At 45.7% G+C, this 16,293-nt stretch overlaps 1 protein-coding gene across 7 annotated transcripts in view; it reads left to right on the top strand.

The window, feature by feature from the left end:
• LOC109874981 (chromodomain-helicase-DNA-binding protein 9) overlaps nucleotides 1-16,293 on the top strand; it is a 119,563-nt gene that overhangs the window by 84,368 nt on the left and 18,902 nt on the right. For all 7 annotated transcript variants that reach the window (XM_031814637.1, XM_031814665.1, XM_031814632.1 and 4 more), the window contains 13 exons: nucleotides 292-468; nucleotides 794-937; nucleotides 1,763-1,861; nucleotides 1,992-2,148; nucleotides 4,635-4,845; nucleotides 6,275-6,470; nucleotides 6,824-6,997; nucleotides 9,114-9,299; nucleotides 9,536-9,646; nucleotides 9,794-9,990; nucleotides 11,226-11,425; nucleotides 11,620-11,779; nucleotides 15,704-15,793. In XM_031814637.1, coding sequence (XP_031670497.1) covers nucleotides 292-468; nucleotides 794-937; nucleotides 1,763-1,861; nucleotides 1,992-2,148; nucleotides 4,635-4,845; nucleotides 6,275-6,470; nucleotides 6,824-6,997; nucleotides 9,114-9,299; nucleotides 9,536-9,646; nucleotides 9,794-9,990; nucleotides 11,226-11,425; nucleotides 11,620-11,779; nucleotides 15,704-15,793 — 2,102 coding nt within the window. The remainder of the gene's footprint in view (nucleotides 1-291; nucleotides 469-793; nucleotides 938-1,762; nucleotides 1,862-1,991; nucleotides 2,149-4,634; nucleotides 4,846-6,274; nucleotides 6,471-6,823; nucleotides 6,998-9,113; nucleotides 9,300-9,535; nucleotides 9,647-9,793; nucleotides 9,991-11,225; nucleotides 11,426-11,619; nucleotides 11,780-15,703; nucleotides 15,794-16,293) is intronic.

Genomic DNA, 16,293 nt, shown 5'->3' with positions numbered 1-16,293 from the left:
GGAAGAACGGATGAGGGAGGAGAGGAAAGAGGAGCTGCCACCAGGCTGTCTCACTGGAAGACTCTGATGTCACTGTGGCACCACAGAGCTTATTCTTACAGCACGGCTCACCCCTTAACACACAGGGAATCACCTTAACACACAGGGAATCACCTTAACACACAGAACACACAGGGAATCACCTTAACACACAGGGAATCACACACTACGCAACCATTGAGAATGAGAAAAGCTGAATGATTGGAAGAGTTGTATTGACTCCCTGTACATTTCTTCCTGGTTTCCCTCCAGGGTCGTGTGGTGCGGGGAGCCTACAAGTTCCACGCCCTCATCACCACCTTTGAGATGATCCTGGGCGGCTGTCCAGAGCTCAACGCCATCGAGTGGCGCTGCGTCATCATCGACGAGGCCCATCGCCTCAAGAACAAGAACTGCAAGCTGCTAGAGGGCTTCAAGCTCATGAATCTGGTATGTCCAAGTCACTGAGCATAATGTAGGGCAGAACTGAGCAAAGGGCAGAAATGCAGCCATTACAAGCTTGAATGTTTGAGATCCTAGTGTGTCTCCAATCAGTACCTTGTTGGTGTGTGGAGAGAAGCAGTGAAACGTGCCCTAATGGTATTCATCACTGTCCACGAATCTGGTTGGATCTTAAGATTGTTTGTGATTGAGGTCTCCCCTCTCTCTGCAGTTGTGTTCAGTGGAGGCACAGCTTGTAGGTTGGAGTTCCTATTCTGTGTGTCTTGTATTGTTTCTAACTCACATCTCTCTCTTCCCTCTCCTCTCTCTACAGGAACACAAAGCTCTCCTGACAGGGACCCCCCTCCAGAACACAGTAGAGGAGCTGTTCAGTCTGCTGCACTTCCTGGAGCCTCAAAGCTTCCCCTCAGAGAATACCTTCATGCTGGAGTTTGGAGACCTCAAGACTGAGGAGCAGGTGAGGCTGTGTGATTCTATCATGTGGTTGTTGGGTTCGTATCAAGTGTGTCGCTGTGAGTGTGTGAGTATTATGTTGTTGGGTTCCTATCAACATAGTGTGTATGTGAGAAATACTGTGTGTTATAGTTTAGTCTCTGCCTGTTTACCTGTGTGTGAGTGTGTCCTTTACCATCACTGATCATAATGAATATGATTATTAATACAGAAGCTAATTTGTTTTCATATGGTATCAAGGGACATGAGTGTGTTTTCCCCACTCACCCCACCTGGTGTTTGAACAGTGTGTCAGTGTGTGGAGATAATGATCCTGTCGGTACAGATGGAACACTGAAGGAGAATAGAGCACGCACACACACACACACACACACACACACACACACACACACACACACACACACACACACACACACACACACACACACACACACACACACACACACACAGTCAGTCAGTCAGTCAGTCAGTCAGTCACGGATCCTGTGACACACACACACAGACAGTCAGTCAGTCAGTCAGATATGAATGTCAGTCCGTCCGTCCGTCTGACTGACTGATACCACTGACCGGCCCATGGTCAACCCCTCTTAATCCTGCTAATCTTTCAGCACCTCTTGTTAAAATCATGTGTGTGTGTGGGTGCATGAGTGTGTGAAAGTGGGCGTTCCAGACTCTCCACATGTTAACCTGTATCTTCCATCTCTCTGTCTCTGTCTCTCTGTGTCTCAGGTCAAAAAGCTTCACATATTACTGGAAACTGTGTCTGTGTGTATGTGTGCGTATGCATGCGTCCATATATGAACATGCATATCTCTGTCTTTCTCAGGTCCAGAAGTTGCAGGCCATCCTGAAGCCCATGATGCTGCGTCGTCTCAAGGAGGACGTGGAGAAGAAGCTGGCTCCTAAGGAAGAAACCATCATTGAGGTGGGTATGTGCGTGTTTGCGTTGTGTGCTTGAGATTGAGTTTTTGTGTTTTTTTGTCTTAGTTTGGCTGACTATTGTGGTTTCTGTGTATTGTCCTATATAATTGAATGTTTCTATATAATGTGGTCAGGTGGAGCTGACCAACATCCAGAAGAAGTACTACAGAGCCATCCTAGAGAAGAACTTCTCCTTCCTGTCTAAAGGAGTCGGCCAGGCCAACGTCCCCAACCTGGTCAACACCATGATGGAGCTGAGGAAGTGTTGCAACCACCCCTACCTCATCAAAGGTATTGAACACACCACTACCTGACCCTAACCCTGACCCCTACTTAACCCTAACTGTAACCAGGGTTGGGGTCAATTCCATTGAAATTCCAGTCAATTCAGAAGGTAAACCAAATTCCAATTCCCCATTGAAGAGAATTGGAATTGGAATTTCAGTTGACTTCCTTAATGGACTGGAATTGTCCCAAGCCGGACTGTAACTCAACCTGGTCAACACCATGATGGAGCTGAGAAGCTGCTGTAACCAGCATTACCTCATCAAAGGTACTAACAGTGATATTGCTACAATCCAGGTTGTGGAATGCTGTATGTAGCCTCTTGATATATGGAAGGACAGTGTATGCAGTGTGGGGTAGGCTGATTTGGGTAATTCCCGCCCATACCTTTAGTAAAGAGCTCTATAGCAGCCCCGGGGCAGAATGAAAACCTCTGAGTCAGAGACGTCCTCATTCCTCACTATCTTTCCCTATGGCGCTGTCTGTTTCTCTCACCCACCCTCCTCCCTCCATCTTTCTCCTAGCTGTGTCAGAACTCCTAGAACAGAGAAAGCAGGCCAGGAGGTTGAGGCTCTGGAACAGATAATGGACTAACTTCACATCTCCCTCCGTTCATCCCACATCCAAAAGCTGCCGTGTTGGTCCATTCCTCTTCCTCTCCCTCTTCCCTGCCCTCCTTACCATAGCTGTAATATATTTGTCACTGGTGTACTTGTGCTCTGGTTAATCTGGTTTGACACAGTGCTCTCATACAAGGCCAGCCTAGTGAACCTTTGGCCTGTGGTTTGACAGCTGCTTCTGTTTGTACGTGACTGTGGGTGTGGGTGTGGGTGTGGGTGTGGGTGTGGGTGTGTGTGTGTGTGTGTCAGTTTTAATGAGGGCTAGGACAAGTAAAGGATCAGCTTTAGAGTTGATAAACTCGGTATATGGGCTCCTGATTGGCACAGCGGTCTAGGACACTGCATCTCAATGCTAGAGGCATCACTACAGACACCCTGGTTCGTATCCAGGCTGTATCACAACCGGCTGTGATTGGGAATCCCATAAGGCAGCACACAATTGGCCCAGCGTCGTCTGGGTTTGACCAGTGTAGGCCGTCATTGTAAGTAAGTTCTTAATTGACTTACCTAGTTAAATAAAGGTTAAATAAATGAAATAAAAACATTGGTAACCAGTTTATAATAGCAATAAGGCACCTCAGGGGTTTGTGGTATATGGACAATATACCACAAACCCGAGATGCCTTATTGCTATTATAAACTGGTTACCTGTCACGGATGACTAGGAGGGGAAGGTGGGAATCAGGCACAGAGGGTTGGCTGAGTTAACATTATTAGCCTGTGTGCCTCTTGCTGCTGGTGGGGAAAGGGTGTCGCTCTCCATCTTTCTCTCTCTGTCTTCCTCCTCTTCCCTTCTCGCTGCTGGTGGAGAAAGGGAAGAGGAGGAAGACAGAGAGAAAGATGGAGAGCGACAGAGGGAGACAGAGATATGGAGAGAGAAACATGGAGAGTGACAAAGGGAGACAGAGATATAGAGAGACAGATCAAGGGAGACAGAGATATGGAGAGATGCACTTTAAATGCATCTCTCTCACGGAGAAATGCACTTTAAATGCACAATGCTCTGATACAATACACATGAACAAAATATAATCCCGCACAAACAAGTGCGGGCTTCACAAGCTTAAATAGGTAAGCAAATCAAGAAAACACAAATAGGAACAGGTGCAACTCATAAGACTAAACTAACAGAAAAGGGAAAAGGGATCGGTGGCGGCTAGTAGACCGGTGACGACGACCGCCGAGCACCGCCCGAACAGGCAGGGGAGCCAACTTCGGCGGGAGTCGTGACATTACCAACGTAATTAGAGCAGTAAAAATAAATGTTTTGTCATACCCGTGTTATACGGTCTGATATACCACGGCTGTCAGCCAATCAGCATTCAGGGCTCGAACCACCCAGTAGTTTTTAGTATGTCAAATCAAAATATGGGTTGTTAGACTTGATAAGCATTATAGAAGTCCTAACTCTCATATTGTCTTTGACCTGCATACAGATTAGTGTAGTTATGGTACCTTTCTTCATCAATGCTGGTTTGTGAGTTCAAGGCAGTGAGCTGTGTGTGTGAGCTGTCTCTTTGGTCATTCAGTTGCTTGGTCATTATCCTTCTAGCCAGTGACCAGAGAGAGAGTTCCTTGTACCGCCACCTCACTCAGGTCCACACTCTTTTTTTCCAGTATCATATTGTACAAAATCGATTCCATGACTGAGTTGCTATTCCTGTCTGTCTTAAAGTAGGTACCCTATATGAACTGCATACAGATTAGGTGAAAATGGTAGCATGGTACCAGATCAAGTGTCATCCAGTCTTTCCCCAATAGAAGCCAAACTCTGGTGGCAACAGCGTTAGACGGGGGCCCGCCCTGCTTGTACAATTGTAGCAGAAACACTGATACCATCACTGACTTTATTTGCCTGTCCATTTCTCCCAGGTGCTGAGGAGAAGATCTTGGAGGACTTCCGAGAGGTGTACAGCCCTGTTGCCTTTGATTTCCACCTGCAGGCCATGGTGCAGTCGGCTGGTAAACTGGTCCTCATAGACAAGCTGCTGCCCAAGATGAAGGCCGGGGGACACAAGGTCCTCATCTTCTCCCAGATGGTCCGCTGTCTGGATATCCTGGAGGACTACCTCATCCAGAGAAGGTACTGCTGCCTGCCTCTCTTCTCGCCTTGTATTACTATGCTCCCAAGTACTCCACTCCAATAGAAGCCTGGAAATCAAGGTTCTCTCTCCTCAGATATTTCATATTGTGACATGAGGTAGTTTGAGATGAGATATATAATGTTTATTACTTTGTGTCAGTGCATGTAGAATTTTAAACGCCCTCTGCAGTTTCAGCTAGGCTGATGCGGAAAAAGACAGGAATCATGCTTGAGAGGGTAATAGACTTTGTAATTTCCATTTTTCAGCTCCATTTTCGAAGTGACGTATTTATGGTTTATTATCTGGTGTTAGCTAGCTAGCAGTTTGCAGTGCAGCAAAAGCTGAATCACTCCAGTACTTTCCCCTATTAAATTGAATGTAGTTGAAGAGAAATGTTGAATATCTAAGCATTAGCCTCTCTCTTCAGTGACTGTCTGAGAAAGAGCCTTTTAAAGCCCCCAGTGCTCATCACTCCATAATGCTACCCAGAGCAGGGAGATGATAAAGACTGTGTAACAGAAGCAGAAGAATGTACCAAGACCCTTTCATTCAAGGTCTTAATCTCCTGGCTTAATGAGCTTCCTGTTTGCACGCTAAATGAAAAGAATATTATCCCAGCAGCCCGTCTAAGCTGAGGAAAGTGGGCGACTGGCCTGGTCTGTGTGGTCTCTCTATATCTTCCTCCCTTTCCCTCCTGATATCTCTGTCCTCTCTCTTCTTCTCCCTCTCTCTATCCTCTCCTCTTGTCTCTCTCACTATCCTGTGCCTGGCCCTGTATTCTTCTCCCCTCCCTGCTTCTTTCTGGCACTCAAACCCCGAACCAAACCAGTGTAAACACACAAGGCGAGGTGCTCCGCTCAGTGGCAAGGCAAGGCTTAGCCGGGGATCAGCGGCAGGTCACAGACTCCCTCGGGGAACTCCCACATCAGACAGAGGGAGAGAGGAGTATGTGGGTGGGTGGAGAGAAGTGGGTCACTGTAGAGGTGAGGGTGAGGTGTGTAAGGTGAAGAAGATGAGGGGTAGGATGTGGGGTGAGGCGAGGCCAGGGCTCCTGGGAAAGAGGCTGCTCTTGATCAGCGTGCTAAACCACCTTGTTCTCTGGCAGAGAAAGGGGGAGGAAGGAGGAAAGGAGGGAGAGAGAGCAGAATAGAGAGAGGGGAAAAGAGAGACAGGAATGGAGGAAAGAAGGAGAGAACTAGTGAATGTTGTTTTACAGTGGGTGACAAAAACAAATTCCTGGACATATAGTGTGGCAATTGGAGGCCTCTTAGTGTGTGATGGTTGGTGTTGTATCAGCTACTGTAAAGCTCAGTGTCGTACTGTATGTAAATGTTGACATTCATGATACTTGGATGTGACGCAAGAACATTTGTAATTATGTGTACTAGAAGATCCTACTCCAACCCTGCATGGTCCTGTGTTCCTCAGGTACCTGTATGAGCGTATCGATGGCAGAGTGAGAGGTAACCTGCGTCAGGCAGCTATAGACCGTTTCAGCAAACCAGACTCGGACCGCTTTGTGTTCCTGCTGTGTACCCGGGCTGGAGGTCTGGGCATCAACTTGACTGCTGCTGACACCTGTATTATCTTTGACTCAGACTGGAACCCACAGAACGACCTGCAGGTAAAGACACACACAGACATTGAAAGTGACTTCAGCCTCCACTGTAATACAATTAGCAACGAAGGTGTGGTCTCTTTCTATTTCAATTCAGTCAATTCAGGAAGTCCTTGAATTGAGAAGTGTCTTTTATATCCTATTATAATAGTTTAACTTTTTCATTGGCACAGCTTGGATAGTAAAATGTATGTATTTTTATGACTAAGTCACTTTGGATAAAAGCGTCTGCTAAATGGCATATATTATATTATATTATTATAGCAGAGCAACGATCTTGATCCTGAAGTAATTTTTATTGGACAAATATAAAATGTATTGGGCTGGTCATAACCAAGTTATTTTTCTATTATTCTCAGGCCCAGGCTCGCTGCCATAGGATTGGTCAGAACAAGGCGGTGAAGGTGTACCGTCTGATCACCAGGAACTCTTACGAGCGGGAGATGTTTGACCGGGCCAGCCTCAAACTGGGCCTGGACAAGGCTGTGCTGCAGAGCATGAGTGGCAGAGAGAACAGCGTGCCGGGAGGAGGGGTGAGTCTGCTGTGTTCGTCATACACACACACACACACACTGCAGCACTTGTATCATGCGCTATGCATTCGGAAAGTATTCAGACCCCTTGACTTTTTCCACATTTTGTTATGTTACAGCCTTATTCTAAAATTGATTTAAAAAAAAAAAATATTCAGAAATCTACACACAATAACCCATAATAACAAAGCAAAAACAGGTTTTCAGAGTTTTTTGCATATGTATTACAAATAAAAAACAGAAATACCTTATTTACATAAGTATTCAGACCATTTGCTATGAGACTCGAAATTGAGCTCAGGTGCATCCTGTTTCCATTGATCATCCTTGAGATGTTTCTACAACCTAATTGGAGTCCACCTGTGGTAAATTCAATTGATTGGACATGATTTGGAAAAGGCACACCTGTCTATATGAAAACGGTCCCACAGCTGAGCAAAAATCAAGCAATGATGTCAAAGGAATTGTCCGTAGAGCTCCGAGACAGGATTGTGTCGAGGCACAGATCTGGGGAAGGGTACCAAAACATTTCTACAGCATTGAAAGTCCGTAAGAACACAGTGGCCTCCATCATTCTTAAATGAAAGAAGTTTGGAACCACCAAGACTCTCCCTAGAGCTGGCCGCCCGGCCAAACTGAGCAATCGGGAATAAGGGCCCTCGTCAAAGAGGTGACCAAGAACCCGATGGTCACTGACAGAGCTCTAGAGTTCCTCTGTGGAGATGGGAGAACCTTCCAGAATGACAACTATCTCTACAGCACTCCACCAATCAGACCTTTATGGTAGAGTGAAAGCCACATGACAGCACGCTTGGAGTTTGCCAAAAGGTACCTAAAACTCTCAGATCATGAGAAACAAGATTATCTGGTCTAATGAAACCAAGATTGAACTCTTTGGTCTGAATGCCAACCGTCACATCTGGAGAAAACTTGGCACCATCCCTACGGGGTAGCATGGTGGTGGCAGCATCATGCTGTGGGAATGTTTTTCAGTGGCAGGGACTGGGAGACCAGTCAAGATTGATGCAAAGATGAATGGAGCACAGAGAGATCCTTGATTAAAACCTGCTCCAGAGTGCTCAGGACCTCAGACTGGGGTGGAGGTTCACCTTCCAACAGGACAACAACGCTATGCACACAGCCAAGACAACACAGGAGTGGCTTCGGGACAAGTCTCTGAATGTCCTTGAGTGGCCCAGCCAGACCCCGGACTTGAACCCGATCAAACTTCTCTGGAGAGACCTGAAAGTAGCTGTGCAGCGACGCTCCCCATCTAACCTGACAGAGCTTGAGAGGATCTGCAGAGAACAATGGGAGAAACTCCCCAAATACAGGTGTGCCAAGCTTGTAGCGTCATACCCAAGAAGAGTCAATTATGTAATCGCTGCCAAAGGTGCTTCAACAAAGTACTGAGTAAAGGGCCTGAATACTTATGTAAATGTCATTTTCCCGTTAAAAAAATAAATATATATATATATATTTGTAAAGCAAAATATATATGATTTTTGCTTTGTCATTATGGGGTATTGTGTGTAGATTGATGAGGGGAAAAAATGATTTCATCCATTTTAGAATAAGGCTGTAATGTAACAAAATGTGTAAAAAGTCAAGGGGACAGAATATATTCCGAAGGCACAAAATGTTAAGTCCATTCTACAAAATGAGAATGTAGAAAGTGGACTAGTCAATATAATAAACACAGCTTTGAGATATCCTCTTAGTGCATCATCAGTGTGTAGGAGGAGCGTAGCTGTTTCTCTCTCTGGATTAGCTGGACTATCAGGAAGAAAGTGTTGAGCAGACATTATCACCACCAGTTGCATACTAACACACCGTGGGTCAGCTGGGGGTTGCTGCTACTCTTAAAGATTTAAAAAGGTCTAGCATGTGATCCAGTTCAGCTTCAGTTCAACTAACTGTCTCTCTCCTCTGTGTTTCTCACACTAGAGTGTCTGTCTGTTTTTGTGTGGTGTTAATGAGTGTGCATGTGTTGTGCACATGTTTGTGTGTACAAGGATGTAATGTGTAAATAGTCCAGTCTGTGATCTACTGTAGTCCATCATCAGTTCCCCTAACACCCTCTCTGTTTCTCCTTCTCCCCCTCCCCTCTCTCCAGCCGACCCAGCAGCAGCTGTCTAAGAAGGAGATCGAGGACCTGCTGAGGAAAGGGGCTTATGGAGCTCTGATGGACGATGAGGATGAGGGGGCCAAGTTCTGTGAGGAGGACATCGACCAGATCCTTCAACGCAGGACCAAGACCATCACCATCGAGTCTGAGGGACGGGGATCTACCTTTGCCAAGGTACCCAGTGACTGAAAAGCACCACACAGTGGTCATTGTTTGAATGTTGCTATCTTTTTCCTTTCTGCATGACTAGCAGTAGTAACCAGTGTCTCCTGTCTACTCTCATGTCACTCTTCATCACAGACTCTCAGCTCTGTTAGGAGACTCAGACTTCTCATTGAAGGAGACTCAGGAAAGAACAGTAAATCTGATTATCAAGGTTTAATGTGATATAATGTCTCCTTCTCTCTCAGGCCAGTTTTGTGGCATCCGGAAACCGCACAGACATTTCTCTGGACGACCCCAACTTCTGGGACAAGTGGGCCAAGAAGGCTGAGATTGACATGGACACTGCCAATGGCAGAGTAAGTAATGCTTTAGTTTAAACACTGAACCTGCTCTTTCTGACCATGATGAGATATGTTATATAGGAGATAAGATCAATGCCATGTGTGAATTTGCTACAATAGTATCTGAGTATCTGTGTGTGTTCCTCTCCTATTCCACAACAGAACAGCCTGGTAATTGACACTCCGAGGGTGAGGAAGCAGACCCGACCCTTCAGTGCCACTAAGGACGAGCTGGCAGAGCTGTCAGAGGGGGAGAGTGACAACGAGGACAAGCCCAAGCTCCGCCGGCCCCACGACCGCCTCAACAGCTACGGCAGGACAGAGTGCTTCAGAGTGGAGAAGAACCTACTAGTATACGGGTCAGTGACAGTGACTGGGCCACTTATGCTAGATAATATACAAACCAACATTGATACTAAATAACAATGTTCTTTAATACTTATCTTGGGGACCCACAGGATGTGCAGACTTGAGTTTCAGCCCAGACCAACCACATCTTGTTCTTAGTGTTACTGCTGTACAGTATTGTGTCTGTACTGTGGCTCTCCTGTGTTATCCATCTATATTGTATTGTTTCTGTACTGAAGCTCTCCTGTGTTGTCCATCTATATTGTACAGTATTGTGTCTGTATTGAGGCTCTCCTGTGTTGTCCATCTATATTGTACAGTATTGTGTCTGTACTGAGGCTCTCCTGTGTTGTCCATCTATATTGTATTGTTTCTGTACTGAAGCTCTCCTGTGTTGTCCATCTATATTGTACAGTATTGTGTCTGTATTGAGGCTCTCCTGTGTTGTCCATCTATATTGTACAGTATTGTGTCTGTACTGAGGCTCTCCTGTGTTGTCCAACTATATTGTACAGTATTGTGTCTGTACTGAGGCTCTCCTGTGTTGTCCATCTATATTGTACAGTGTTGTCTGTATTGAGGCTCTCCTGTGTTGTCCATCTATATTGTACAGTATTGTGTCTGTATTGAGGCTCTCCTGTGTTGTCCATCTATATTGTACAGTGTTGTCTATATTGAGGCTCTTCTGTGTTGTCCATCTATATTGTACAGTGTTGTGTCTGTACTGAGGCTCTCCTGTGTTGTCCATCTATATTGTACAGTATTGTGTCTGTACTGAGGCTCTCCTGTGTTGTCCAACTATATTGTACAGTATTGTGTCTGTACTGAGGCTCTCCTGTGTTGTCCATCTATATTGTACAGTGTTGTCTGTATTGAGGCTCTCCTGTGTTGTCCATCTATATTGTACAGTATTGTGTCTGTATTGAGGCTCTCCTGTGTTGTCCATCTATATTGTACAGTGTTGTCTATATTGAGGCTCTTCTGTGTTGTCCATCTATATTGTACAGTGTTGTGTCTGTACTGAGGCTCTCCTGTGTTGGCCATCTATATTGTACAGTATTGTGTCTGTACTGAGGCTCTCCTGTGTTGTCCATCTATATTTTATTGTTTCTGTACTGAAGCTCTCCTGTGTTGTCCATCTATATTGTACAGTATTGTGTCTGTACTGAAGCTCTCCTGTGTTGTCCATCTATATTGTACAGCATTTGTCTCCAGTATTGACCCTCTCCTCTCCTGTGTCGTCCAGGTGGGGTCGTTGGAAGGATATCCTGCTCCATGGTCGTTTTAAGAAGCAGTTGACAGAGCGTGATGTAGAGTCTATCTGCAGAGCCCTTCTGGCCTACTGTCTGGTTCACTACCGCGGTGACGACAAGATCAAGAGCTTCATGTGGGACCTGATCGCCCCCTCCGAGGACGGACAGACCAAGGAACTACAGAACCACCTGGGTACGTTACAACCTCACAATGACCAAAGCTCAGGGGTCCAACCACAAATTAGAATCTGGTTCCTCTCAAGGAATTCTTCCTTTAAAGGGCATTTCCCCTTACCACTGTGCTATTGGTTTACTGTTAATGTTTTTTAATGTGGGTTTATAAACCGGTGTCCATAACCACAAATTGTATCTGTGTTCCTCCCTCAGGTCTGTCGACCCCAGTCCCCAGAGGCAGGAAAGGGAAGAAGATGAAGACTCAATCCAGCACATTTGACATCCAGAAGGCTGAGTGGATCAGGAAGCACAACCCAGAACACATGCTACAGGACGAGGGATACAAGAAGCACCTCAAACACCACTGCAACAAGTAAGAAGCTACTCTTGGTACAATAGGCCTATAGTATTAAATATATTCAGTACACTTTTAGATTTTTTTTATGGCATTGTTGTCTAATAGTTACATTAACAAAGACAAGTTGTTTGTTCCAATGTGTCTTAGCTTGGTTTTTATTGATGTTGGAAATAAACATATGTTCTTGTCTCTGTCGTATATAGAGTTGAGAACATTTTTGAAACGTCTCATATTTTGTATTTCCCTCAGTATTGACGCTAGCCTGTGTGAAAACATAATTGTATGTTTTTGTCAGTAGCAGAGACTCCTGCACATCAACACCACTGTCTGGAATTAAGACAAATTGAAGCAGCCATCTTCTCCATCTGTGGCTTTCCTCTATAATGACCGTGAATCAGATCATAGATTACACTGCTGAATGATAATCATCTGAATGGGATTTTATCACTAACTAATAGCTGTCATTGATCTTTTATTGACAGATATAAAAAACAGATTACACTACAGCCAGGGATTTATTATATTTTATATAAAGCTACATAGGTGATGGGAAGAAGAAAACAACTCTTACATCCAATGAAATGGTTTGAAATATGAACCTATAAGTTAGCAGATGATGGTTGTTGAGATATAAAACTTATCCAACTAGATGATGGTTGTTGAGATATAAAACTTAGCCAACTAGATGATGGTTGTTGAGATATAAAACTTATCCAAATACATGATGGTTGTTGAGATATAAAACTTATCCAACTAGATGATGGTTGTTGAGATATAAAACTTATCCAAATACATGATGGTTGTTGAGATATAAAACTTATCCAACTAGATGATGGTTGTTGAGATATAAAACTTATCCAAATACATGATGGTTGTTGAGATATAAAACTTATCCAAATACATGATGGTTGTTGAGATATAAAACTTATCCAACTAGATGATGGTTGTTGAGATATAAAACTTATCCAACTAGATGATGGTTGTTGAGATATAAAACTTAGCCAACTAGATGATGGTGAAATGTGTTAAACTACAGTAAATAGATTTAGGTTGCTGTCTTTCTAAAGGGGGTTGTTTGGGGGTTTGTCTCCTGCTTTAAACAGAGTCATGCAGGGCTTCCACAGAAAGTTCCCCATTGTTCCCAGAGCAGTAGTGCTGAAGCCAGGGATCGTCCGATGGGAGGCTCTCTGGTCAAACGGGGACACACTCTGTGGCTTTGCTGACCTCCGCGTTTTCCCCTCCGGGAGGAATGTGGACTGACGTGGGGATGGGGCATGCACAGGCATGGCCCCCTACTGTCCCTGTCCCACACAGAGATCCAGAACCCTGTCCTATGATAATGACATTTAGAAGATGTGTGTTCAATACTGTGTAGCTACTAGTACTGGCCTGTTAGGAATGTAAGGTTAAGACTGACGAGGCCTGTGTTCTTTTGGGATATGTGTAACATTCTCAGTATGACTTGTGCTAGTACATGTCATATATATGATCTGCATGTGATTGTGGGTGTGTGTTAACCTTTATGTATCTGACTGTTTGTATCGTGTGTGTGTGTGTGTGTGTGAGTACTCATGTGCATGTATGAGCTCTATGTCTGGGGCTGAGAGGTTCCCTTCTCCGTCAGATACCTCCCACACTCCAGGCTGTCTGTCTGAGTGTAAGAGAGAAAGAGAGGGAAAGAGTGATGTAGGGACTTGCTGACAGCCACAGGAAACAGCAGCTGCTGCAGGGAGACCCAGGGCACAGAGGCAGGGAGGGAGGGGAGAGGGCTGGACCTGAGCCTCAGCACTGGAGCTCACAGCTCTGCCTGCAGAGGGGGTGTTCTCATGTCACTCCCTTTCCACTAGTGTCATACTGGATGTGTAAAGCTAGGGCCACACACACCATCTGAAGAAATCTACACTGGACCTTTTAACCTGCCACACTGTTAGACAGATTTTTTTTTTTAAACTAGATTTTCTCAGACCCTAGCTTAAGAGAGGAAGGGAGACTAGAATGTATGCCAGTCCATCACAGATCAGGCATACCATACTCCACCCACCACCTTCCACCTCCTGATTGATGCCTGGCTGGGTACGTCATGGAAACAGCATCTCTCCTCTGACTCAGCCTGCCTCTCTCTCCTCTCCCTGCCAGCCCAGAGATCACATCATATCACACCACTCATCTCTATGGCACAGACATTGTCTCACTCCCTATGGCACAGACATAGTCTCACTCCCTATGGCACAGACATAGTCTCACTCCCTATGGCACAGACACTGTCATATCTCTATGGCACAGACATTATCTCATTCCCTATGGCACAGACACTGTCTTAGTCTCTATGGCACAGACACTGTCTCAGTCTCTATGGCACAGACATTGTCTCACTCCCTATGGCACAGACACTGTCTCAGTCTCTATGGCACAGACACTGTCTCAGTCTCTATGGCACAGACACTGTCTCAGTCTCTATGGCACAGACACTGTCTCAGTCTCTATGGCACAGACACTGTCTCAGTCTCTATGGCACAGGCACTGTCTGAGTCTCTATGGCACAGAAACTGTCTCAGTCTCTATGGCACAGAAACTGTCTCAGTCTCTATGGCACAGAAACTGTCTCAGTCTCTATGGCACAGACACTGGCTCTATGGCACAGACACTGTCTCACTCTCTATGGCACAGACACTGTCTCACTCTCTATGGCACAGAAACTGTCTGTCTCTATGGCACAGACACTGGCTCTATGGCACAGACACTGTCTCACTCTCTATGGCACAGACACTGTCTCACTCTCTATGGCACAGACACTGTCTCAGTCTCTATGGCACAGACACTGTCTCGCTCTCTATGGCACAGACACTGTCTCGCTCTCTATGGCACAGACACTGTCTCGCTCTCTATGGCACAGACACTGTCTCGCTCTCTATGGCACAGACACTGTCTCGCTCTCTATGGCACAGACACTGTCTCGCTCTCTATGGCACAGACACTGTCTCGCTCTCTATGGCACAGACACTGTCTCGCTCTCTATGGCACAGACACTGTCTCAGTCTCCATGGCACAGACACTGTCTCACTCTCTATGGCACAGACACTGTCTCACTCTCTATGTTACAGACTCTGCATCAGGGACTGACTACACAGTGACTGTACTGACTGCATATTTTCTATCCCACTCCATTTTGGGCATGTGTGTGTCATTGAAGACAACATTTATACAGTATATACAACGATACAAGATGTTTCCCTTTGCATGGACAGTTGATCTACCGTGATGAGCTAGGCACCGTGTTTCAGTCATCTACTGTGACAAGCTAGGCACCGTGTTTCAGTCATCTACTGTGACAAGCTAGGCACCGTGTTTCAGTCATCTACCGTGATGAGCTAGGCACCGTGTTTCAGTAATCTACCGTGACGAGCTAGGCACCGTGTTTCAGTCATCTACCGTGACGAGCTAGGCACCGTGTTTCAGTCATCTACCGTGACGAGCTAGGCACAGTATGTCAGTCATCTACCGTGACGAGCTAGGCACCGTGTTTCAGTCATCTACCGTGACGAGCTAGGCACCGTGTTTCAGTCATCTACGGTCGCGAGCTAGGCACCGTGTTTCAGTCATCTACCATGACGAGCTAGGCACCGTGTTTCAGTCATCTACCATGACGAACTAGGCACCGTGTTTCAGTCATCTACCGTGACGAGCTAGACACCGTGTTTCAGTCATCTACCGTGATGAGCTAGACACCGTGTTTCAGTCATCTACCGTGATGAGCTAGGCACAGCATTTCAGTCATCCAGGAGGAAAGTGAGAATGTGTGTGAGAGAGAGTGTGATATTTTGATTGTGTGTGTGTGTGTGTTTACGGACGTGAGTGCGTGTGAAAGCTGTTCTGCTCTCTCAGCGTTTGTGTGTGCTGAGGCTTTGTGGTGACCGCGGGCGGGGCTGTGTCTGTGTGCAGGGTGTTGCTGCGGGTTAGAATGCTCTACTACCTGAAACAAGAGGTGATGGGAAGCCAGTCACAGAAGATACTGGACGGCGTGGACTCCAGGTGAGCTGAACTTTCACCTCTTTTACAACCAAACAGCTCTGAACATTGACACCCTTAGAGTAGAAAACACAACATTTCTGAAGCTCACTGGTGCTCTCTCTGTCTATCCTCTAATTGGTCATTTCAGTTATTAGATTATTTGAAGAGGATTACACTATTTACTCCATTATTTTGAGATGGTCGGATTGATCGGGGCTATTCAGGCTAGACTGAATGTTATGCAAAACAGTTCAGCCAGGCTGCCAGCACTATGCCAGTATTTGTTTAAGTTTGGGATTTCTGGTAAGCTGCTCGCATGCAAATTCAGCTGACACATCGTTTTAGATGTCGTTTCAGACTCAGGGAAGGAAGGTCCATGTATAACAGGGGGCACAGCTAGTCAGACTCAGGGAAGGAAGGTCCATGTATAACAGAGGGCACAGCTAGTCAGACTCAGGGAAGGAAGGTCCATGTCTGAAGGAGGGCACAGCTAGTCAGACTCAGGGAAGGAAGGTCCATGT

This window comes from Oncorhynchus kisutch, linkage group LG3 (assembly GCF_002021735.2).
Source record: "Oncorhynchus kisutch isolate 150728-3 linkage group LG3, Okis_V2, whole genome shotgun sequence".
In the NCBI taxonomy this organism is placed as follows: Eukaryota; Metazoa; Chordata; class Actinopteri; order Salmoniformes; family Salmonidae; genus Oncorhynchus; species Oncorhynchus kisutch.
This window is presented reverse-complemented; position numbering and strand designations above follow the sequence as displayed.